The 25809-nt window shown below is 38.5% G+C and overlaps 2 protein-coding genes across 3 annotated transcripts in view; one reads left to right on the top strand and one right to left on the bottom strand.

The window, feature by feature from the left end:
- Positions 1-3630, bottom strand: part of mettl15 (methyltransferase like 15) — a 43067-nt gene extending 39437 nt beyond the window's left edge. Inside the window, exons 1-2 of one of the 2 annotated variants that reach the window (XM_051379819.1) lie at positions 3448-3630; positions 1277-1528 (exon numbers count right to left, since the gene is read on the bottom strand). In XM_051379819.1, the coding sequence (XP_051235779.1) occupies positions 1277-1528; positions 3448-3615 (420 nt within the window). In that variant the 5' untranslated portion in view covers positions 3616-3630. Of the gene's footprint in view, positions 1-1276; positions 1529-1793; positions 1805-3447 lie in introns of those variants that run through there. The other variant, XM_051379820.1, reaches the window with a different exon arrangement.
- kif18a (kinesin family member 18A) overlaps positions 3570-25809 on the top strand; it is a 31073-nt gene continuing 8833 nt past the window's right edge. Inside the window, exons 1-14 of the mRNA XM_051378974.1 lie at positions 3570-3714; positions 4678-5023; positions 6615-6772; positions 7046-7150; positions 8145-8255; positions 8471-8668; positions 12800-12976; positions 13103-13177; positions 13327-13427; positions 18088-18250; positions 18701-18865; positions 19777-19898; positions 20043-20332; positions 23048-23134. Of these exons, the coding sequence (XP_051234934.1) occupies positions 4708-5023; positions 6615-6772; positions 7046-7150; positions 8145-8255; positions 8471-8668; positions 12800-12976; positions 13103-13177; positions 13327-13427; positions 18088-18250; positions 18701-18865; positions 19777-19898; positions 20043-20332; positions 23048-23134 (2068 nt within the window). The 5' untranslated portion in view covers positions 3570-3714; positions 4678-4707. The remainder of the gene's footprint in view (positions 3715-4677; positions 5024-6614; positions 6773-7045; positions 7151-8144; positions 8256-8470; positions 8669-12799; positions 12977-13102; positions 13178-13326; positions 13428-18087; positions 18251-18700; positions 18866-19776; positions 19899-20042; positions 20333-23047; positions 23135-25809) is intronic.

The raw sequence follows: 25809 nt of genomic DNA, 5'->3' as shown, positions 1-25809 counted from the left end.
GAAAGTGCAACATGACATATGTGTCATCACATAAATAAATAAATTAACAGACATCTGCAGTGAAGCAACATTTAAAACATGACTTCCAAATGTTACCATACAACATTTCCACAGAGCGTCACAGTAAGTGAGGTCTACTGCATGTACTGTACAAAAAACAAAATCTATCAAAGTGTTTTTAATAGCATCTGATTGGCAAGCTGTCTTGGGACAGTTGGCAAATGGGCGGGCAGCGGAGGAGTTTAGAGGTGCTAAAGTTCAGGCAGGAGCGACGCAGCACCCTGTGTCCTGCCAACAGCCTTACAGTGGCGCAATTCCTGACTAAGTTGTTGACCCGTGGCCCCCACCTGCCTTGACCATGCATTATATGGGGGGGCATCACTTCCCCTCCTATGCTGCCTGCCACACCAGAAGGCTTTTGACTCATGCCCATCTGTCCTGGTAGTACATACATTAAGTGAAAGCCAAGCCACTGGCATCCTGTCCAATTCATGTGTGCTTTTATAACAAGTTGTTATATAGTGTGTGAACGGATTTTTTTTACCTTAGCAACAAACATCTCTGTAAAGAGAATAATTATCAGTGAAGAGGTCATTTTTAATAGTTATCTTAAGATTGAAATGAGATACTGCTGAGGTGTTATGATGCACACATTTGGAAAACTAATTCTCAACACTGGTATGGTATTTTTTATCCAATTCAAATCCAATCAATGTATTTATCACAACAATAATACAACAGCCATGCAATAAATCCTATCTTTGTGAAGCTTATAATATTGTTTTGATGCTGTCAGGGAGGTGTTGATTCAGCTCTGCAGTAGTTTTTGAGCCTGTAGTCGGTGGTGGTGTTGAATCAAAATGTATGACGTTGATAGGTGTTTCAAATGTTCTGACACACATTAGAGGAACAGTATCAGTTTGCATGCCTGTGCCATTAGCACAGTAGTCAAGGCAGACAGGATAACAATGCCTGAAAATACAATTACGACCTAATCACTTGTTAATATAAGTGAGGGCAGTCAGTCCAACAGATTCAATTTAGTCATACTTCAGATTTGCAGACAGTCTCAAAACATATTCATCAGCGTGTGAATACATTTTATTTGCAATAATGGTATTAAGAAATAAATGACACTTTTGCACCATGCTTTTGCTTGAATACTTTGTATCCTCATTTGATCTGAAAGAACCTTTGACGTATTTAAAAGAACCTTAACAGACATTAACTTTCTTAAGGACATCAAAAAGCTTAGACAAACAAGATGCAAACTTACCTGACCTTGTTGGATGTCTAAGTAATGAAGCACCTCTTTAAGCATGACAGGCGTATGAAGAAGCTTTTCGGTTGACACAGACGACAGTTCTACCGAACTGTCCGGGGGGCCTTGACCAGAAGATGCACAAACTGTAGAAGAGTGCAGGCTTATCTTCCAAGACCTCCATACTCTCCTGACAGCCAGATTTGCTTTCCGTAACAGTGGGTTGGAGCGCAAACACATGTGGAAAACCATGATCCTTGTAATGATCTATGGAGACAATTAGAGCAAAGTTGTGTTGTGGTATGAAATAGGAAGTGTTTTAGTCAGTTAAGAGGAGCAGTGTTTGTAGCACTGCTCAATATGAGTGAGTATATTATAAATTAAAGAAAGATGGTGATGCAGCATGTGGACCTAAACTGAACTATTGTCTGGGATAGTTACAAAAACACAAGGCCTATATCATCTTACCCTGTACTACTTGTAATGTATTGTTTTGTAATAATTTATAGGTGCATAATTGGTATGCACTCACCTCTGCTTCTTCCTGGCCAGGTCACCATTGAAAAAGAGATTTTCTGGTTAAATAAAGGTTTTTTAAAAAAGTGCGAAATGCAGAAAATGACAGAAATCTCATGGTGCAGGCTTACAAAGTAGCTTTGATATTTCCAGATGGGATTTTTTTCAAATGACTTAAGCAGCTCGCAGACCTCGGGTGTCCAACCAAAACAAGAGGGCATCACAGTTTTAACCATTTAAGCCATCTGGAATCACTCTGAAGGTTGAACTCATCCGACAGCACACACCTCTGAGGTTCAAACACTGCACCACCACCACACCCACAAGAAGAGTAAATACATCTTCGACTGATTAGTTCTACATTTTGGTAGTCTACATGGACAATACTGCCCGCAGCAGGCACCAAAGTGAGCCACATGGTTAAAAGGGTATTCAGGTGTTTCCTGGCAACAAGATGTATTGGAAATTAGAGCTCTGTAAGTGATGTTTGATTCAAATACAACAGAAATATCTGAAGGAGATGAAGGAATTCAACAAGTGTGCACATGGCATTAGTGATCACAAAGCAAATGTTCAATGGCAGCAAAGAATTACACAGTATCTGGAGAGGTGACAATAAAAATATTGAGTGAAGATGCATGATTGTTTTAAGACTGCAGGCTATACACCCTGCTGTAAATAAAAACCAACTATTTATACCCACTATTCTTACATTACCGGTAAATGCATCTAGATGAAAATCAAAATACTACATCTTTCAGGTAAGGTAAGCGATCCTCTAGTGGAAGAGCAAAAGAATTAAAGGAATATTTTGAGAATACAGTCCATTTATTATCACCTCTGATTACATTTGTGATTGTTTTTTTATCCATGCCATACTTTCAATGAGAAGATCATCACAAAATCACGTGACTTTGTCTCATGATATAGAGGTATGTTAAACTGTTCCAGTGCCAAGATGGGTGAAAGGTGGGCAATAACTCTCACGATAGGATAATAGGAACATTATTATTTAATTTGAGAAGGTATTTTTTTAAGGGCCCATGGTTGTAGCTACGCCCCTGCCCCTCATTATTACCATGGATACTTAGCTGCTAGCCATTAAGCTAGAAATGTGTAGGAGGGTCAGCATGACTGTACAGCTCTGGGTTGTTGGTAGCTGTTAACAAGGTGGTTTCATTTAACCAAACGCGTGTAACCAAGTGTACGTTGCTCTTTCGGAGTACCACACAAAAGGCACAATGGTTGGGTGTGAAAGCACGTTAGCTAACCACCTCGCTAAAAACACCAGCGCTAACGTGGACGTGCGGTTCACTTACACGCACAAATTCACCTTAAAAGAAGTGTTTTAAAAAGTGTGTTTTACACAGCTTACATATACATCTTAGTTATGCAACGTTTAGTACACCTTTCGTTGCTCTTCAACACGTGTGTGTTTGTGTGTGTAGCAGCTGTTGTATTTGCTCGTTTTACACCTGGTACGTCGGAGCGATGCAATAGATACTGTTGCTATGCCACCATGTTGGATGACGGCGCGCAGTTAGCTCACACTAACGAATACACGAGTCGGACGCAAACAGCGCACTCGGTTAAGAGTTTTAAAAACATTGTTTAACCGAGGGGGAGAACCGTGACAACACCTCAGGAGGTTAACTGGAGCAGGAGCTTACCGTCGTAGACCCAGAGAGTAGCTCCGCCTTCGGCAGCGGCAGCAGCAGCATGCCCGCCGCGTCACTCCGGACCGCCCAGTGACCGGAGACTCGCATCCAATCTGCTGCGACAGAGGACGACGGCTTGTTTTTGAAAATATTGGCGCTTGTCGTGCTTTCTGCGGCCATCTGAGCGTTGCTAGCGAGTTTTATATTGTTTTACACGAACTACCTGTGTCTGCGTTGCGGTGGTGATGGAGTGAGAGATTGCTGTTCGTCTCATAAAAGGTGAGACTCGACCTGAACACGGTGAAAGTAAAGACAACAACGCTGACGGGAGTTACCGTTGGGAGTTTGTGAGAGAGCTAGCTGGCTTAGCTAGCAGGCGTTAGCCAACCCTGCCAAGTTTACGTTGGCAGGTTTACGCCTTTAAAAATGTCATATTGCAATGTGTGCTTGATTTGAATATTTATTCCGACATGTTAAATGGCAATTTGCTAACAGTAAAAATTCTGTCAGGTATTTTTATTTGGTAACTTTTATTTTAGGTGTTTACTAGGCATTAACTGTTTGACTGCATTACGCCGTCGTTAAGCTTCATTGTTGCAACGTACCGGTTGATTTACTTGGATTTTAATTAATGAGAAAACTGCCACCTGGCTGCTAACATTTGTGCATTAGTTTTATTTTAGTGTGTATAAATGGAGCTAGTCGTTTCTGCTATCTCTGCAATGGTAGTATGGACGACAGTGTGCATATACAGAACACGTAATAATAATAATACATTTTATTTAGAAAGCGCTTTTCTGAATACTCAAAGACACTGTACAATATAAAATAAGAAGAATACAAGAACATCAATCAGTAAAACAATATAATTTACATAATATAATAACATACACATCGCACACCCAGTCTTACAGTAGTATGATTTTGTATTCTGTATACACAGAATAACCAATACATTTTTATACAATATAGGAGAGAGTTTGTTTTCCCCCAGATATTTTATTACATATGCCAACTCTATTTACGTCAATTAGTGACTTGTTGATAACTTAAGCCAGTCAAGCCTATTTTATTTGTACCCCAAGCAGCTTTACATAATCTGTACCAGGCAACTATGTAGGTCCTTGTTTTGACTATTTTCCCTTTTGTTTCCCAATTTGAGTGTATTATTAAAAATTACACTGGTTTTTACAATTTGCAATGTAGTAAATTGAATTAACCCTTTGTTTTTGTTTTTTGCAGAAACACATCAGTTACTGCAAAGGGACCATAATGGCAAGTGATGTTTGCAGCCATGTAAAGGTGGTTGTTCGAGTGAGACCAACCAGTGACCGTGAGAAGCGTGAAAACTGTCGAAATGTGGTCCAGGTTGTTGATCACCACATGCTCATATTTGACCCCAAGGAAGAGAGCACATCATGTTTTGGGTCACAAAGAGTACGAAACCGAAACATCAACAAGAGGGCTAACAAAGACCTCAAGTTTGTTTTTGACCATGTCTTCGGCGAGGACTCTACTCAAGTTGATATCTTTGAGAATACCACTAAAGTAGTGTTGGACGGTGTGATGAATGGATTCAACAGCACAGGTAATAACAGAAGTTGTATGAGGCCGCCCAACATGTGGACATACCCAAAAAAATCACATAACATGATAACTGAACAATCCCTATCCCCTATTTTTTGTACTGAATATCGGAGTCATTCAGTAGTCGATATCTAAATTAGATTTATTTTTGCTTTAATAATACAGCTGCAGTGTATTAGTGCATACTAATATTTGTATTGTATACTTATACTTAATGTAAAGTAACAGCTGAGTGACTCTGCATTAAGATGATATAGCAATAATCCCACTAATCTTAATTCAGTATAGAATCAAAAAACAATTTGTTATTTCATTATTCATTTTGAATCCAACACAAATAACAGCATTTTTTTTTCCTTTATATTTTATACTCAAGCTGAAAAAAGGAAACAAAAAAATGGGCCACAGACAGAATTTGATTTTTATATTTAATGTGTCTGATTTCTGTAATCAGGAATTTAGGCTACGGACTTCTTTGTGTGTGTGTGTTGATAGCCTAACTTTGCAGCAAATACATTTGGGTGATGGCGCTACGGCATTAAGCCACACAGGATTTGAACCCACAGTGTTTCTATCTGATTTGGTTACCAGTTCACCACAGGGGCACAACCATGTCATTGGACACAAACAACCCTAGTCAGTGTTATAGCCCTTAAAAATGAATGTGTCACAGCCATAATCATCCCATGGCTATAGTCATAATCACAGCTACAGTCTGACAACCTTAGGGGGATCCATAATAAAGTGATCTCATCTGTTGTGGCAGTAAATGTTTGGACTTTTGACCGCCTCTCTTCAACCGCAGCATGACTAAATACTAGTTTTGTTCAATTGCAGTTATGAACCACACCAGCAGCCCTTTAGAGCTGTGTTTTGAAATGTTTTTTCCTCAACATGGCTCGCTGACTCATGCTGCCATATCATTAATTGAAACTGCTGGCTGCTGTTAATTTACTTTGTCTGCTCCAGGGTTCACTTGCTGGTCACCAGCTTGTAACACTGTGCAGTTCCAGTGTTTTAAAATGTTGACACCTAGTGTACTCACTTCAAGCAGGGCCAGAAACAGATTTAGCTTTAGAGGGTCATCATTGATCCATTGAAAGATGCTTGAATCACCTGGAAATCTTGATCCCACTGAAACATTCAACTGCACGGTCAATTTGGAGGATGTAGTCTGTGGTGCTGTATAACTGTATTACATTACACACAGTGGCATTTCTGTTCTTTAGCCTACCCTGATATAAATGGATTGGATAAAATAATAGAAAACACCTGTCAGTATACCGCAATACAATTCAATAACACCACAAACTGCAGCATCCAAAATGGTCATACAATTGAATCAATGCTTCTCTAAAACAGTTTCAGTAAAAACTGGACATTATACTCTTCATAAAGAACCAAAAACGTAAGAATTGCATTTAGTTCAAAGGTGTGAGTTTAAAGCTTGTAATTTAGGCTTTTCACATTACAGTTTGTGGTTTATCTCGATCCATAGTAAATTTGATATTGTAGTTGTTGCTTTAATCCTTCTTATTGTAAATATACATGTCTTTATATTATTTTTTTCTTTAATTGCCATTCAATTGCAGTGTTTGCATACGGTGCTACTGGAGCAGGCAAGACACATACTATGTTAGGCTCACAAAATGACCCTGGGGTCATGTACCGCACCATGAAAGACCTGTTTCAACGCATGGATGATGCCAAGGAGGAGAAAGAGTTTGCTGTTGCATTCTCATATCTTGAGGTAAACATTTTTATATTTATTTGTTTTCTGTTCTTTATATTAGTGCAGAATATATATATATATATAATATATATATATATATATATATATATATATATATATATATATATATATATATATATATTTTCTATTAACACTTTTAAACATTTCTTTATTAACTCTTACCCCTTACAGGGCCTGAACACAATAATACCTTTTTGTATCAGTTGATCTTTTGGGATGGTTGTGATGGATTTGCTGCGGTTTGCAGTTATATTCTTTGTTTGTTTACAGGTGTACAATGAACAGATCCGAGACTTGTTGGCTAATGTGGGTCCTCTTGCAGTTAGAGAGGACAGTTCTAAAGGAGTGGTTGTTCAGGGCCTCACACTGCATCAGGTTAGTAGCAGCATGTATCAAATGCCCCCCCCTCATAGCATCATCAAGCGTCTTAAAAGTAGATACTGATGTCATTGCAAAGTCAGTTTATTAGTTTATATATATATTTCTGTTGATTTGCAAAACATAACATAGTGTTTTTAATTATAATAACATAATTTCCAAGTCCATTGAGGAAGGAAGAATAAATTACCCTCCGAGCACTGATATTTAGAAATTCACTGCCTGTCTTAATACACTATCAAAAAATAGTGTGAAGGAGAGGGATAGCCTTCGTTGTTAAAATAAAAACAGTCAACTGTAACTACGACCCAGTTTATATCTGATATTAAAATGTGATCTGTATCTAGACAGTTTATCCAGACATATAAAAATGCATGTTAATGAAAGATGTAAATGCGTGATCGGATCTGCCTGGCCACATGCTGTGCTAGGCTAAACAATATAACATTGATACAGATATTTGTCATTAGTGAACATAAAATATGGGTTGTTGTTGTTCAAATTTAGAGAGCAAGCATGCGGGAAGGTTGAATGAGACATGCCTCTAATTACTGATTTATATGTTTATTCTGTGCCATGAAAATGCTTTAAAGTTTGAAATGTATTACATGATATGTGCATTGCAATCATCTGTCTATCTGATCTTCTTTCGACAAGGCATATCATTTATCTAATGCTGGCACTGGAATACAAACAAATTGACAAATATATATTTTTTTTAAATAAGGAAAGGAATAACCTAATGTATTATAATTACCATATTTACAAGAGGGGACAAATAATTAAGAACAGAAATCCGACCGCACTGACAATAACAAGAAAGTATTAACAACGCCTGGGGTAGATGCAAAGACATAATCAGATCTTTTATTATTTGGATAACATATCCAGATATATTGTTATGTTGCTGTGATGAGCAAGTGCACTGTGGTGGTTCCTAATCAGGCCTTTTACTGGGTCACACATCATGTTTTCTTTTTCCCCTATACAGCCTAAATCTGCAGAGCACATTCTTGAGGCTTTGGATTCTGGCAACCGCAACCGGACCCAGCACCCCACTGACATGAATGCTACCTCTTCCCGGTCCCATGCTGTATTTCAGGTATTTCATCCAGTCTTATAAAACAATGTAAAAGTCCATCATTTACAAAAGAAGAGCCATGAATATGAAAGCTTAGCTGCAAACTGTTCCCACTCCCCAATTTCAAGTGGGTAATTACTAATATCTTCACTTCTGAAGTATCTGGTTTCACTACAAACATCTCAAAATGCATCACAGTTTGTCTTAAATTGACAATGTTGTATCCCTTTCTCCAGATATATTTGAGACAGAAGGACAAAACCGCCAGCCTCAATCCTAATGTCTGCGTTGCCAAAATGAGCCTGATTGATCTGGCAGGCTCAGAGAGAGCAAGCGCCACCAACGCCAAAGGGGCTCGTTTACGGGAAGGTGCTAACATCAACCGCTCACTCCTTGCCCTAGGAAATGTTATCAATGCTCTTGCTGACCCAAAGGTGAGTTTATGTTACCCTAAATGTACTGTAACGTACAGTGTATGTTTTAGTACACCATCACCCCTCACCACAGGGTCAGCCCAACAGTTGGTAATATATTTGTGCATGCAGGGGGCTGCTGGGGAGTCCCCACTCCTCCCAGGTTGGTTTTGTTCGCCAGCCACTAACAAACCGATTCATGAACAACTGTTTTGGTTCTGTATTTTTTGAATATACCACCACCACCTAATTTCAGCTGGGAGAATTCCACAAGCTCTCTTAGGTATAAATATACTCACAACATGTCAACAAAGGAAATATTATTATACCTATTTTCCTTGTTAAGAAGAAAAATACAACCATTTACCTTCTGAATTCACGCTCGCTAAACAAGAGTCTGTCACTGAGCCCTTTCACTCGTTAGTAAAATAAAATGACTGGTGATGGACTCTAACTGTGTCAGACGGCTTGTTACACAGAACCATTTGGGAATTCAGCGTTAGTTTAGAAAAGGGCAGGCACTGTCTATCATGGGTTAACTCCAACCAATCAGATCAACAAACCATATAACCTTGTCAAACCCTTTACCGAAGTCAGGGGAGGAGCGAAAACATTTTTTCCACCGAGAAAAGTTTCAGTACCCTTCTTTGCTCGTCTTTTAATGACGAAAAACTCTCCAGTTTTGATATAACTCATCTCGGCAGCATCTGTACCAACCTCTTCAGCAGCGTTGTTTTTTTTGAGCAAACAGTACTTCTCACACACATTGGGCCTTGTGCAAAATGCCCTTATGTAGTGTTTAGTTAGTGTTACCCATGCTAATAACAAACAATAAGCCACAACCTGACAAAATCAATTCTCGCACGATTGGTGATTTCTTGATCTCAGGAGTCCAGCTGCCTAGTAATATTAGATGAACTGATCTATTCATCCAACCATCCAATCTTAGTTGGTATATGATATGGTGGAATTTTCGATTCTGAGCAGTTTGTATTAATACATTGATACATAGCTCTTTACTCTATGAACAGCTGCAAATGTTGATACCATGTTTACAGAGAATGTTTATAATAGTATGCTGTCATTTTCATTATCACAGTCACAAAACAGTATTTCACGTAGATGTGTCCAGAGGTATGCACTGTATCAGTGAGTGTGTCATTTTAGACACAGTAAACAAATGCAGGGAATGTGCAGGCAGTTTTACACACATCATACACTGCCCACAAATGAAATGTTTTGTATTTGTGTTTTATGTCTGTATTTGGTCAGCAGATCATCAGTGCATGTGGAAATTTTTCATCATGTTCTGTTGTTATGGTTATCGGTCTGTGAAGTTAACCACTAGCCTCCATATGAAACAGAGAGCCTGGGAAGTGGAGAGTCAACTGAGTATTTGGGTATTATTTCATTCCAGTTGCATACATTAACCTGTCAAGCAGTCTTCTCATTTTACACACCAGTCTCAAGGGACGAGGCGCAAGCAGCCCACATGCATTTAGGAAGTGCTGTGCAAATGTACCGCAGCCATGTTGAAATGTGATCCATCTTCAACAGGTTACTTCATTCTTGGGTTAAAACTGTGTGTGTGTGTGGGGTGGGGTTAATGTATATTATCCAGTTAGTATTATACCCTGCTCACCATTCTTGAGAGTTGTGGTTGTGAACTCACAGTTTGATGTACTCAACCTACAATGCCCACTTCTAATCCCAACTCCTTCTCTACCCTGTCCCCATGGTTATTGGTGCTCCAGTGTTTACTGTTGGCGGACAAGGAATTCATGTTGTGGCCATTGTTTACAGGACAGAATGTCCCCACTTGTGTCTGGGCTGACATGCCATTCGTTTGAGTGAGAAGAATGTCTGTTACTTCTGTTTGGGCTGTTCAGTATGTCATCTTCATGCTATGCTGCACAGAGGTTTTTTTTGTAAGTTGTTTGCCTTAGGCAATGTAGATACATTTTACGACGCATCCTTTATCTCCGGTTTGGCCTTCCGTCCACACAAGGCCAGTGTTTCCCGCCCACAAAAAAGGGGCTTTCTGAAAATGTTGCCCAAAGTGGAAACATTTGATAGCTCCAGTCTTTATTAATGTGCGGTGTGGACAGAGGAAGCTGAGCTTTTCGGAAATGCTCATGTGTGCACGTAAACATTTTCAGACATCGTCAGCTTCTGTGCCGCAATGTTAAAAACTAAACTTTCTGTCACTCCCTCCAATCTCTCTGATTGCTCAGTTTGTATTTAAATCATAAGACATATAGGTTCTCCACCCTCCAGCCCTGGAATTACTGTTAACTAGGCCTGCACGATATCAGGAGAATGTGTGATAACCCTGTTCAATATTGCAATGAGAATATGACTTGTATTATGACAAATATTGAAGCGTGTATATTGGCTATACAGTTTCTATATTAGTCTGGTTGTCTTTAAATTGAGAACTGAATAAATACAATTAAATGTTGTTTCTAGAGCAGCAACAGCAAAGCCACTTTATAAACTCAATAATATCTCACTGGAAACATCTAAAATGTCAAGAAAACAAATCATATTCCTGACATCACAATAATGAGTGAAGTTTATGAAGATTGGAGAACACAGACATCAGTCAGTATCAGTCATTCATCCTGTCCTCTGTCCTCTGATGACTCTCAGCCTGTAGGTACAGCTGGTAGAGAAAGGAGGGGCTGATTTGTCTCAGGCAGCCGCTTAGTTTATAACAGGAATTTGCCAGATTTTAAGATATGTGGCAAACTAAACTAAAGACAGCTTTTGTTAAAGTAGACGGAGAGACTGCAGCAACATAATAAACACAACGGTCTTAAGCTCTGGGGCCTGTTTAATACCTAGTTTATGTACCTTTCTCTCCACCTTTCTTAAAATGTAAGCCTCGGCAGGGAACACTGTGGGTGTGCTAACCAAATTTTAGGATGAATGAGATAATTAACTTAAATAAAATTACTAATGCCCCACTTTGAAAATACTCCACTGCAAGTACAGTGAGGATACACAACAGCTTTTACCTCTGCTGCTGAAGAAAATCCTAGAGGAAACCCTGAAACAATTTAAAAGACATGTCTTATTTTCTGAATTGTAAATTTACTATTACTATATTGCTACTATTGCTATAATAAAGCAAAAGTATTGCTTATCTGATTAATTGATGGAATAATGGGTAATATGCTTGAATACTTATTTAACCAATAGCTGTAACCCTACATCGTGGTTTAATTGGTGGAAAAAGGGTGGAATAATAATGCATCCCAACCCTACTTACCAGATCATGTTTGCCAACTAAATTATGTTTAATAACCATGTTCAACCAGTGGACGATAAAAGATCTGCAATTTTGTTATATAGCGTTAACGTTTTTCGTGGCTCCTTCGCACTTCCTGTTCCCACCCTTTGCCTGTAAGTTGCAGGGGATCGTTTTACACTGAACGTGTGACAGATTCCACATGATTGACCAAATTATTAGTCAATTTTATGAAATATGTTTATTTATTTTTAGACAATGACTTTAAGGACAAAAGTCAGTTTGAATGCCTGCTCTTATTAAAAATTCTTATTCCAAATTGGCATGGCTATCCTGACACTCCCTGGACCTGACATGAACTCTAGCTAAGGTCTTTGAATCCAGATGTAGGCTTAGGGTTTTTCCAGGGAGAAGTGCAGGCACAGCTGTGAACCCCAAAAGAGATCATTTTACACTCCTTTGTTACTTAACTTTAATGTGACTTTCTGCAATCCAAATGCCCACGAGATTGTGACTCACCTAAGCAGCTGTAGTTTATCTAATACCATTATTACAGACTGAACTGTGTTCACAGACCAGCTGCGGAAAGACTCCAGACCATTGCTGTGGATGGCTGCTCCCCGCTTTACCTCAAAATGAACACTATACTGAATTTTGTTCCCCGTTAGGTTTATTGGTCCCTACCAAATAGTGTAATCTGACTAAGCTTGTCTTGTGGAGTTTGTCCAGATGGTGAATGCATATTAAGACTCACCTCACATTCTGCTTGTCTGCATACCACAGCAATAACGCACTTTTTCTTTCTATCATTTTGATTTGTGTCATGTTTGACAGAAGTAGTGGATTCTCAGATTTTGTATTGGTTCATTTCAAACTTTCTCATTTCTTGTTTGTTTCAGAGTAAGAAAACCCATATACCCTACAGGGACAGCAAGCTGACACGACTACTTAAAGACTCATTGGGGGGCAACTGCAGGACGGTTATGATTGCCAATGTTGGCCCCTCATCCAGTACATATGATGACACCCACAACACTCTTAAATATGCCAACAGGGCCAAGGAGATCAAGTCCTCGGTTAGTATTAAATCATATTGTTTTAATTACAATATTATATGTAATATATATAATTATACCTGCTGTGATTCTTGGACTATACATATAGGATTTCATTAAATTCCTCCCTCTTCCCTTTCCTAACAGCTTAAGAGTAATGTTGTAAGCCTGGACAGTCACATTGGGCAGTATGCAGTGATATGTGAGAAACAACGGCTAGAGGTAATATGAAACAACCAACACTACCATGCTTATTTAAAAAAAAAAAAAAACATCTACATTCTTTTTTCTCTTCACTTAAAATGTCTCAATTAAACAATCACCGTGATCATTTCTGACTGCTATTTCAATGTTCTGTTGCATTTTTAAAGATTCTACAGCTGAAGGAGAAACTAAAAGCATGCGAGGAGAAGAACATGGTGCCTGGGGCTTTTGACGTGATCTCTTCCCAGAAACAAGCAGAGTTCAAAAGGTAAGCATGTACATGAGTATGTGATTCAGAGTGTAACATGAGACATATCAGTAGTTGTTGTCTTTGTGTGTTATAAATCATTTTATTGTAAACATTATAACATGAATACAGACACTGATTGCAGGCAGAAAGAGCACATAGCCTGCATTTGGCGATGTATCGTAAATCTGTGACACATTCATGGGACCTTTGGTTTTAAGTGCTTCAATCTATAATCATTTATAATGAAGTGGATCAGGCAATGTGAGGTGTAACTAGGTGTGGTGGTCCAGGTTACAGAAACAAGGTTGGTTTTAGGGGCTGTCCCCCATTATTATTATTATTTTTATATTATTATTACAGTATCTGTGTACAAAGGTTGTAAAAGCAAGAGAAGCTAATAAATAAACAACACCCACAAAGCTTAAAGACAAAACTTGCTAAAGTAGTCCACTGGGAACCAACTGCAACTATTAGATCTGGGAAAAGCCATTTAATTAGTTTTGATGTTCTCCACATTGGCTTTACATTCATTTGGCTTAGGTGGTGCAGCCCAAAATGGCTTGGGTGCTGTGCCAAAGCCTTATAAGGAAAACCCTGTTAAAATGACTTCAGAATCATTATAGTTGGGATTATTATGTTTGCCTTTTATGTCTTAAGTGACTTAATTTTCAGCTTTTGACATTTATCTGTAGACAATATATCAAAAGATGAAAAGCCACAACACAGAAGAAATAAACCATTTATTGAAAAGAAGAAAACTGTTAATGTTTTTATAATTGAAAAAAAAAAGAGTCAAAAACTCAAACTCAGTGACCCTGTGAGCATTTTATTTTTTCTGAGCCTTAAGTAGAAGAGCTCCAGGGCTCTTCTGTAGGGAGATTTGATGATTGGGGGCAATTTGATGCTCAACTGTAGCTGCAGTAGTGTTTCTTTCCAACTGTCAGGATGTGAGAAAGACCAGTTTGGAAGCTAGTCAAGGAGTAACGAGAATAATCATTGGTAAATTATAATTGACATAATAAACAAACAGCTTTTGGAGGAAACTCACGGGGTAGGTGTTTGGTGGTGCTAACAACAGACAAGATCTTCCTTGGTGTTCAGAAGGTGCAGCGTTATTAACTGACACACTGTAGCCTATACTGTACATTTATGATTTATAAATGATTCTCATTGGGATCAGCCGAACTAGCATCACTTTATGATTATAACAGTTATATAGTTTTATGTAATTGTAGTATTGTGACCGATTGGACCTATTTCATGACACTTGCTACACGGTGAATGAAAAGTAGCCTTTAGTTAAGAGAAATGGAAGCTCCCTTCCCTGCCCACTTTCCCCAGATTTTGCTACAGGTACCCAAGGCACTCCGAGCCCAAGTGGGAATATAATCCCTTCAGCGTGCTTCAGGTCTCCCTCAGGGTCTCCTCTTAGCTGGTGTTCCTGAAGTACCCCCACAGAGGAAGTGTCCATGTCGAATCCTAATCAGACATCCCAACCACCTCATTTGGCTCCTTTCAATGTAAAGGAGCAGCGGTTCTTCTCTAATCTCCTTGTAGATGTCTGAACCCCTCACCCTGGCCCTGCGGGGCCGAAGTACCCTGTGAAGAAATCTCATTGTGGTGCATTTGTATCTGTGATCTCATTCTTTCTGACAGTACTCAGAGCTCACGACATTCTGGTGCAACACCTGTATAACATATCAATCCATCCGTCTCAGTTTTCACTACACTTATTAACAAGAACCAAAGATATTTGACTTCCTTCACTTGCATCAACAACTCGTTCCCAACCCAAAGGAACAAATCTGTTGTTTTCTACCAGACTGTTGTGGATGCGGACTTTGAGGTCATTAATACTTTGCTACAGACCACCCAGTGCTGGTTAAGGTCACAGTTCGATGAAGCCAGGAGAACTACATCATTGGCAAAAAGCAGTGATGTAGTCCTGAGAATAGGGCTGACCCAAATGTTTCAAAGCTTTGACCGTTGCCATGGTAATCAACTTCCAAATCAGTGTTTGAATGCTTCGTATTCTTTAGACAGGTCGCCAGTGTCTCGCACATAAGACTTTACTTGGGTGGGTTGCCCAGGTATAGTAGAAAAAATTTAAGAGAAAGCAAGGTGAGCAGATAAAAGTAGTTTTACATTAAATGGTAGTGAAATATTTGCATTGCATCCCTGCCTCATCAACCCCCTTTTTTCATACTTTTTTATCGTCATATAACAAGGTCCTACTTCGATTAGATAGTCTTTACTCCTAAACTCCTAAAAATTATGTCTGTCTGTAATCATTTAATGGTGACCTATAATGTGTTATATATATATATATATATATAAAATAACTTAATAACTGTGAGATCAGTGATAGTGAAAAACTGTTGAAACTGCTGGAAATGTTTTGATAGCCTGTCTTCACCCTTTACATAAACAAAATCCCGAAGTTCAAATGTAGTTCTCAACCAGGAGCAGCACTTTGGAGGTGTGGTGCACCAGCAAAATGTTCCTAAAATAGAAGAAAAGTGACTTTTTTTTACCCAAAGCGGTTCTACCTGCTTTGATTGGCAACACACAGTATAAGAGTGAATATCATTAGTTGAAAATGCCAGGTGCTGTTTATTTATTTCATGCACACACACTCACAACTCAATACATTAGTGTTGTTTTTATACAGCTGACCTACCCAGAGCGGACTTGAAACAAAGCGTCAGAATTGATGATCCAGTTCTGCTAAATTGCTGATAAAAGCCTTGATTACTTCTCATAATTTGTGTACATCAGCTTACAGCACATCTAGTTTACCTAGTGTTTTTAAACAATTTGTTTGTGTCACTCCCATGAAATGGGCACTTGCACCTCCTGGAAAACGGTTACTTCCTGGAAAACAGCACATGGTGACCTCATGCTGCACTAGTGGGGATGACGAAAAAAGTCCTATCAAAAAACTTGTCACAGATTTTTCTGCATCCCTGCTTTTCTGCGAAGTTAAACTTCTTTTTTCCCTTTTCATAACTGATATAGCCCATTTATTTGCACTCATGATGATCAAATACTGCAATATTGTACCAGTACCTACGTAAGATTTTGAGCAGCACACAATATTTTTGCACTTTAAGACTTTTTCCCCCCACATTCTCTCCTGACCTGTTCTATAGTCAGTGTACCTGCATAGATTTGCTAGATACTAAAATATGAATAAAGTGTGTGTTGGTGATTGATTGAAGTTCGAATTTTTTGTTTTTGTTATTATGTTAATTACTGGTACGTCTATGCCTGAAACAGGATGATACATTCCAAAACATTATATAGGCCTGAACACTGACGGTTTTGAATTTTACTTCTTGTATTATAAACCAGACGAGCTTTGAGCCCAAAGGATTAAGATTGGAAACGGCCGGTGTTGACAGTTTTGTGTTTGTTAAGAAGAAAATGCATCTTGATCTTAATTTTCTATCTGCCACAAATACAGAGTAAGTATCAACCATCTTATCTTGTTTTATGCATCACATTGAGTTTTACTTTTGATAGGGCCGTCTGTGTGGTGCCTTTATTTTAATTCAAATTATATATACACATTTTTTTTTTTTACATAAATCACATCCCATCTAGTCGTCTTTAAGGCATACAGTGGCATCTGTCGGGGTATTTGGGTTGGGGGCGGGGGACACAGAAAAGCTGAATGAGTCTCACTCCCACACATTTCATTCACTGGCATCAGAATTCACAACTCGCACAGTGAGAGGCTCTGAATAGAGGCTGCACGCTTCTCACACTATTAAAAATTCAGCAGTCTAGCAAGGCCACGACGTCTCCTACGTCACAGGAGTTACATTGAAGAGTGCAGTCACATTTCAGCGACAGCTCTCCAGTCTTATTTACCTGCATGCCTCTCCTGTCTCTCCTCCTGCTTTAACTCAGCCAGACAGCCACTTGCATCCAATCTGGATATCGCCTCACACTATCCCAGCAATGCATATATACATCATATAGATAAGAATATCTTTCTGGCTCGTTCCAAACAGAATTGGCATCTTGTGGAAGCTTTAGATCATTGTAAAAGGTTAACAACATGATTTAATAGTTGGCTCGAGCCTAAAGGCTTCATTAATCAATTAATTGGGGTACCTAACGATTACTCATTCACATCTAATTCATATATTTGATACTTTTACAGTATAATTATTTGTTGTATTACTATAAACGGTAAATGCTGGTTTAAATGTTTAGGTGTGTGTTGAATGCATGGACAAAAGGCTTGTAAAAGCTCTCGGCACAACAATTAATATAAATTTGCTCCGTACATGTGGCACAGCAGCTTGAATCTCTGTGATGAGGATGTTTTATTGAATTGCATTATACTAAGAGGTGTTTTTAAATTCTGCCTCGCTCGTGTCTGTGAATCAGAAAGGACAAAACTAAAAAGATCTTTCACTATAATAAAGTCTAAATCCACACCACTACAGTCTCAAAAATGACCAGAGTAGAATGAAGGCTTCTCTATACCAGCAAAAACTGAGTATTAGAGCTTTACATACAGAATTAATTGCAGGGAAATTCATCAATTAAAATATTTTGGGGTTTTTTCAAAGATTTTTTTTTTTCATGTTTTTAAGTTCAAACTTCCTTATGCAGCCATTTTCAAGGCAAAGTTTGTAACATCACTCTTTTTCTCTCCCTCTAGGGTGTCAGAAGCTCTGCAGCGAATCTTCTCGAGCCGGGCCCAAATCAGGAGAGAACAGCTGGATCTGGAGAGACAACTGAAGGAGAATGAGCTGCGCCAGCGCTACAGCGAGGAGGACAACCTGCAGGTCCAATACTTCTGTGCCAAAGAAAAGACTGAGAAGGTAGCTGATGCTTACGCTGCTATCCACAGATGCCATCATCCCTGCAGAAAAACACCTGCTTAGTCATCATTTTACTTCTCTGTTCTCTATAGTTGTCTTAGCCTCTCATTTACGCCACTACAGGACAGGGTCACCGCTCCCCAGTTCCTGGCTATTCTCTGCCATTTGAGTCCCTGTGTTAGGCCCAGATGTAAATGCCATTTAAAGTGTAAAATTCTCAAGAATTAAACCACTGTCATCTAAAGCAAACTAAACTTTGGTGGTAAATTATCTGTCTGCATTTAAAAAAAAAAAATCCTCAATTTCAAGATGAATTGTTTCAGATTTACATCTCCAGCTATAATTGTTATTTAGACCACACACAGTTATTAGTGTGTAATGCTAATACGAGCACAAAAAAATTATAATATCACTTAAATAACTTTTGTTTTTTGTCGATGCTCTCAATAGGCCACTTGTAAGCACGAGCGGAAGATTGCCAGCTTACGCGCTCAGCAGCAGCACATTTGCAAACGTTTGAAGGAGGCAGAAACACAATTCCTGGACAATGATGGCTGGCTTCATCGGGTTGAAAATGAGATTAAGCTGCTGAAGTCAAATGATCAGACTTCAGAGGTAAGTTGAACTTATTGACCCTTACACATTTACGGGAGCAGAAAAACACATGACTGATTGAATGGAAAATTTATATTTTTGATGTGACAGAGTTTGTAAATTGTATTTCCTTGATTTAAAAAAGAAAACTGTAGAATTGGTTAAGTATGACCTCTATCTTTTTTTAAATTATAACAACTGGCTGTAGAAGTTTAATCGTTAAATTCTATTGTAATCGCTGACACTTTTCACTAACATTGGTGACGAGTACATCAATTCTTTAGACAACATATCAGCCGAGGCGACCAGTGAGTAAAAGTAAGTGTTAATGTAAGAAGACAAATGAGCATAATAAGATATAGAGGAAACTTTACAATGTGGGTTACATCCTTCAAAACTCATTGCTTGGTGTTTTTTGTTTGTTTATTTTGGAAGGTAGGCTGTGTCTCTACTGGTGTCGTGACTGTCTTTGTTTTCTTCCCATCTGTTCTCCCAGTAATTAGAACCGTGCTCATTTTATTTCTCTAGCTCACTCGTGGATCACTGAAGAGAATAAATCAATACCCTTTACTCATCCTTCACACAGCAGCCAGTTACCTAAAACCATGCCCATGTTATTTTTTTCTTCTTTATCCTTTCTTCCAGGAACTGACCCAGAGCTATGACGCACCCACCGGTCAAATGTTCTCTCTGCTGTTGTTTCGTAGTTTCTTTACGTCAGAGTTCTTTTTTTTTTTTTCTCCCCTCCCTTTCCCTGGGCAGACAGCTTATCTGATGAAACATGGATGAAAACAGAACTTTGCATCTTCTCTCTAGTATCCTGACCCCAGCCACCTTTTGTTTCTTCTTATTCTGCCCACCAGAGAGCTAATTGAGTATGCTGTTATTGCTATTGCCTCATCACTGACCGAATTCTCCCCCCCCCCGTTCAGGTGTTAGAAAAGGACCTGCGTTGCCACAGACTGGGGCTGCAGGTGAATGATCTCGAACAACACATCAAGCAGATGGTCAAGCTCATAGCACTGCAGGATCAGGAGAACAAGCGCATGCAGAAGTAGGTTAACAATACCTAGAATCGGTTCTTATTGAATTAACTGTTACTTGGTGCAGTTGAAAAAACTGCACTTCACTTTCACTGTAACCCGCAATTTCTTTTCTGGAAGAGATATCTCAATATTATTTTTCCATTTCATTTCAGAATGGTGAACATCTTGTTGCCAGCGTATAGTCGGAAGTACTCTGCATTGCGTGGTGCTGGGCTGGTCACAGCGGCGGATGAGATGGAGAACCATGAACTAGAGCACCTTGTGTTGAGGGAGAGAGGCGTGGTCTGGGCAGACCAGGAAGGGGTAGGGCAGCAGCTGAAAGGTGAAGGGATTGAAGAGGAATCACGGGAGACAAATGAGGCAGGAAGCGCTGGGCTCCGCAGCGAGTTGGCGCCTGTCTTGTCATTCTCACATCTGCTATACCACCAGAGTAGCCCCTGCAGTAAGTCATATTATCATTCTATTTATTCTTCTGTAGTTGTTTATTTATCATTCATTGAGATAGTTTGTCACAACTGGTGAATACTCTGAAAATGTGGTTGAGCAAATAATGAGTTATCAATAAATACATCTAAAAAATTCCCTGTTTTGTCTGGCTAACCATCGAACACTCAATCGATTAGTTGGCTCATTTTTTCAGCTTTAGAATGTAATGCCACGTAAACTGCCAGGAAAGATGTCAGTATGCTTTATAAATACATGAAAACCTGACCACATGGCCACAAAATGCTTGACCAACGAAAACATCAGATGGTTCACTAATGGCTGCTTATAATGAAGACATCTCCTTCAAGAAATTCTGTTAAATGTCAGAGAGCAACTGAGATGACACACCACAGTTCCTAAATAAATTAATTGAGAAAAATTAGACCCAAAAAAAGGCAATAAGTCACACATGCATTCGTCATTTTCTGTTGGTTGGAAGAAATACAGAGACACCGTCACTTTATGGGGAGGCAGGTCATCCCAGTAATTACATATAAGTGATTTGTCCCCATCAATTAACTATCAAGTACATGCGACAGTCTCACCCCTCCCCCTCCCAGATGGTATGAAAGAAAGAGAGGCTTCGCAGTGAATGAATCTATGTCAAACCGGTAAGGGACTTGGTCAACCATTCATCCCCTTACCATGCAGACATTTAGGTGATAGTAAGCTAATGATTTTTAAAACTAGCCTAATAAGATTTATGAATATGTTTACTAGAAGTTGAATTCAGGCATGATGCACTGCAACTTGGCAAAGATTACCTAACACTAATGTGGCAGTCAAACAGTAAACTGTACAGTGTTTTGACTTTACTGGGCAACCCTCTTAAGTTAAATGCAGCCACGTGTACACAGTGTGTATAAGGCAGGACATGTGAACCAAAGATATATCTTGTTACATCACACAACTGATGTTTAACTCTCTCTTCAATGACTCTGTTACACATATTAATGTGATTATTTTCTCTTACCTGAGACAGTTATTTTGTTATTTCAACATAAAAAAAATTTGTGGGTTGTATTATAAAATAGGTGCACTCATGTTCATAGTAGTTTTTCTTTTTACAAATGACTACCTGTACTGTTTAGATCATAATTACAGCTAACATGCCCCTTTCATAATACACTGTTTTAGTCAGGATATTATGTTAACTGCCCAGAGGTTACATAGCTACTTAGTAGCTACATGGAGTGTGTTATACATATGACTAATATGCCATTAAGCACATGCTGCTTTTGTTAAAGATGGTAATTATATAGCCCTAGTGTCTTGAACACAAATCTAAAGGTGTGTGAGTGTGTAATTTTACTATGACTTAGATTCGTTTTTTCATCCTTTTTTCATTAGATGGTTCTTTTAACATGGAAAGCCTAAAATGTAATATTAGAGACAAGCCTCTACATGTGACACCTGGATGTACAATAGTGTTAAATATATAAGTCAGGTGTCCTGTATGCATGGGAAGATGTGCGGGATTATCATGTGTCACAATAAAAAACAACAATAATAAATAAATGTCAGTCTGTGATGCAATAAATATGTGTTTCTTAACAAAATGTAGGGTAAAGTGATTCCAGTATATTTGGGTAGGAAGTATATTTTCATGATTATCGTGATGATATCATGTAAATGCAATTATTTCCGCCAAGATAATTGTGACATGAAATCTTCAAATCCTCCCATGCCTACCTGTAAGGTAGTTCAATAAGTGTATTTGGCATTACTCCAGGTCTAGTGTGTATTGTGGGACCCACAAGTTCATTTTTAACTGTCATCTCTGCATGACCTAGCAGCACCAGGCCCTCATGACATATAAGCCATGGTAGACAGTGGAGCATGAACCAAAGCTGGCGCCAACAATACTCAATTACTATGATGGTGTCTTATCATTTGTGAGACCGTAAACTCTGCACCTGTCCCTCTGTTCCACTGCTGGCTTCTTTTAATTTGTATTACATTTAGTACTTCTTTGTCTGTGTCTTTTTTTTCCTTTTTTTTTTATCGTCGGTCATACAAAGAATTTGACATCCCCGGAAGACAGATATTAGTGTCAGGCTCCTGTGGGTCATAATTTAAAGTTTAAAAGATTATAAGATAATGTATTAAGACTCAGATCACTCCAGGTTGTCTTGGTCTTTGAGCAGTTCATTATGAAACGTTCCACTTCCAACTTCTTCTGACTTAATGTCTCTGCCGCATTGCACTGTGCATCATGCTTGGGCTTTTGAGTGAGATTACATTTTCTATTTTACAATATATATATATATGGGCTGACTTTTTCTTAATAAAAGAATCACAAATTGTTTAGCGGGTTGAATGTACTGTCTGCACAATGAAAGCTCCTTGAGGCATAGCTTTTTTTCAAGTATTGGAAAATGTTTCACCATGGTCATTTTTTTATTTTATGCCATGAAGCAATGTTTCATTGAAGTCTAAATACTTTTAACTTACTTTAAATCTCCAATTCAGTAAGTAAAAAGGACAGAATGTAAGCTAGCACTTTCCAAACAATTGGTGGTAATTTTTTTTAAACACTTTAATGAAGGAAAACCACAATAGGGTTACAGAAGCTTTTCAAGCTCTCTGCGTTATTGTAATTGTGATGATGTGTTGTTGATGTTGCTTCCCCTTGAATCTCTGATTTTTTTTTATTTTTTTTTGTCCTCAGGTGCGGAGGGGCGCACAAAAAGAGCATCATTGTGCAATGCTGCTCCATCACCAAACGGTAAATCTACTTTCCTCTCTCCCCCGTCTTGCTAACATACGGTAGTCATTAATCTAAAACCCCTGCATACCTGTTAATCCCCCCTCCCCCCCCAATAATTCACTTATTTGCTCTCCTTGTCACCTTTCACTCAATCCATCACACTTGCCCATACACAGTTTAAGAGATGCTGCTATGTTTTATTGAAGCAGAACACGCAGATCATAGGGTTGTGTTTTGTGCCATATACATTTTCTGTTGTTTTTCACTTTGCCATGTTGCTTTTTATTTGCTGAACATGTTTTTAGCAGTTTAACTGAGACGACTTGTTCAGAGTAGTAAAATACACAATAAAAGTCAGACATGTAATATAATGTGATTTATAGTTGTGCTGCAGACATTCTGTCCTGGCCAAAACTTGAATAATGAAATGATGTGAATACTCAAAACCAGTTTTATAGAGGGAAAACTGTACACAGGGAACCTTTAGGGAAATGTAACACAAAAACCTTTGTGAAATATTGCAGTTCAAATTGGCTGTAATGATATTTACTGCAGGTGGTCAACATTTCATTGAAACATATTGTGGGAAATGTAACTTTTGAAGAAAATACTCCTGCCAGATGACCAGAGTTCCTTGAATGGAAATGAAACATGAAAGCACCAGGGAGTTTGTCACCACTGCTATTAAATTTCACTACAACTTATTTTAATAAGTGGACTCCTTTCTTTTAGTGTTTAAAGTTTTCCCTACATGGCCTGTTTTTCTGACCCTTCTTTATACATTTCAAACAGTTCTTTTATTATTTTTCCCATTTGGTCATTTATTGTTATTTTCTCATTTCACTTTTCTTACGGTCATCTTTCCAGATGGGTCAACACCTGCACCCTTTATTTATTTTAACAATAAAGTTAAATGGCTAACTTCATTCAGTTTAATAGAGTATTTGCCACACCTATAATAAAGCTTTGAGTGGGTTTAGTATTTGAAAAACACAATTAATACTTTTTACTTTGAACTAATAGAATAATACTTGTATTAATTCCTGTGATCAGGGGCATCAAAATAATATAGTAATCTGCAACCTTCCTGAAACTAAAAATTATAGATACATAAAGTAATTATTACAATGTACCTTCAACAATAGTGCACAGTACACAAGCTAAATGTACATTATTATAGCTACATGTGCCTGACAAAAACAGATTTATGTTCAAATTATTTCAGTGACATCTAAATAAAATGCAGAATAATTGATTGTAGTTACAGCCTATCTTGCAGCAGCACCTTTATGAAATGATACATTGTCCAGGCATACATCCCATTTTAACCTTTAACATACATGCAAGCCTTTTAGACGCTTAAAAATAGCTTAATAGTGAATAACCATATAGTCAGTATCATTAAAATAACTGTCTTTGCATCACTATTTTCACATTATTGGGATTGTGTAGCCACAGTTTCATCTCTCTAATAAAATCATAACTCTGCATCCTCCTCAATTATGCATTCACTGGCTCACACTTGCATCCCTGAAAACCACCCTGTCCATTTTAATTTCAGTCTAGAGCTACCACTCATACATGCATGTAGTGTATATACACACAATGGGTAGAGCTTTATACATGTTGTGCAGCATTATCAGCTGTGGTAAATGAGTGGTCAGTTACTGACATTCTGAATAATATAGACTTGAACTAGCACAGATGTTTTAATAAATAAAGCTTCTTTTTTTATATCATTCATACAAACTGCTCTGATCTTATCCTGACGCTGTTTGTCAGTCTTTTACTGCTTCCTCAGCTGTTAATGGTAGTCACTGCAGCATGTTATGAGAAATAGCTCCACCCTGCAGCTTGCAAAGCCAATCAAATTTCACTGGTTTTAGAGAGGGTCAGGGTTTTGAAAGAGCATTAACTCTTTGTGGACTGCTAAATAATAGCGAATCATACAAAAGTGGTCACTTTGAAAGAATATTTCTGCATTCCACAATGTAGTGTTGATTATAACATTTCCATACATGCATTTAGTAAAATTTTTCATGATTTTTTATTCAGTTAGCTCCCTCTGCCCCTTTTTATCTTGTTATTTTTATATTCCCATTCGATCTTCTACCCCTCACTTCTCTCTTATCTATTTTTTCCTCCCTAGATTTTGCTGTCCCTTTTGCATCAAACGTGTGTTAGTCTGGCTTTTTCCTCCATTCTGCCTCTCTTTCCCTCCTACCCTCAAATGTTTTTTCTCTGTCTGTCTAGCATCTAACCCTCCCAATCCCTCTTGAGCTTCATTCATGAAAATGCAGATCCACAGCAGGGCAGGAAAAAACGTCAACAGACGTAAACTCCCCTGCTCCACCAACCAGAAAAGGCGCACTATAAAAAACAGGCAGCAGCAACCAGGCGACCCTAATTCAGTGCAGCCTCCGCCAGAAATAGCAACTCATGCATGTATTAATCCCCTACAAGCCAAAAATATGTGATTGAAGGAACTCTGCTGCCATTTATTCCTAGGGACAACTCCTCTGCCACAGAAAGGGGCTATTTATCATTGTCTCCTCACTCGGTGTGCTGTCTGTAGTCTGACTCACATTTGCTAAATATTGCATTTTGATATTTAGGGTAATGTATAAATCAGTCATTCACCTTTGCATTTAGTGTTCTCACTTCCTTTATGTGCTGGCATGTTTCCTTTTTTAGCCCCCTCCTTCACCCCCACCACACCTCTA

Source organism: Dicentrarchus labrax, unplaced genomic scaffold (assembly GCF_905237075.1).
Source record: "Dicentrarchus labrax unplaced genomic scaffold, dlabrax2021, whole genome shotgun sequence".
In the NCBI taxonomy this organism is placed as follows: domain Eukaryota; kingdom Metazoa; phylum Chordata; class Actinopteri; family Moronidae; genus Dicentrarchus; species Dicentrarchus labrax.
This window is presented reverse-complemented; position numbering and strand designations above follow the sequence as displayed.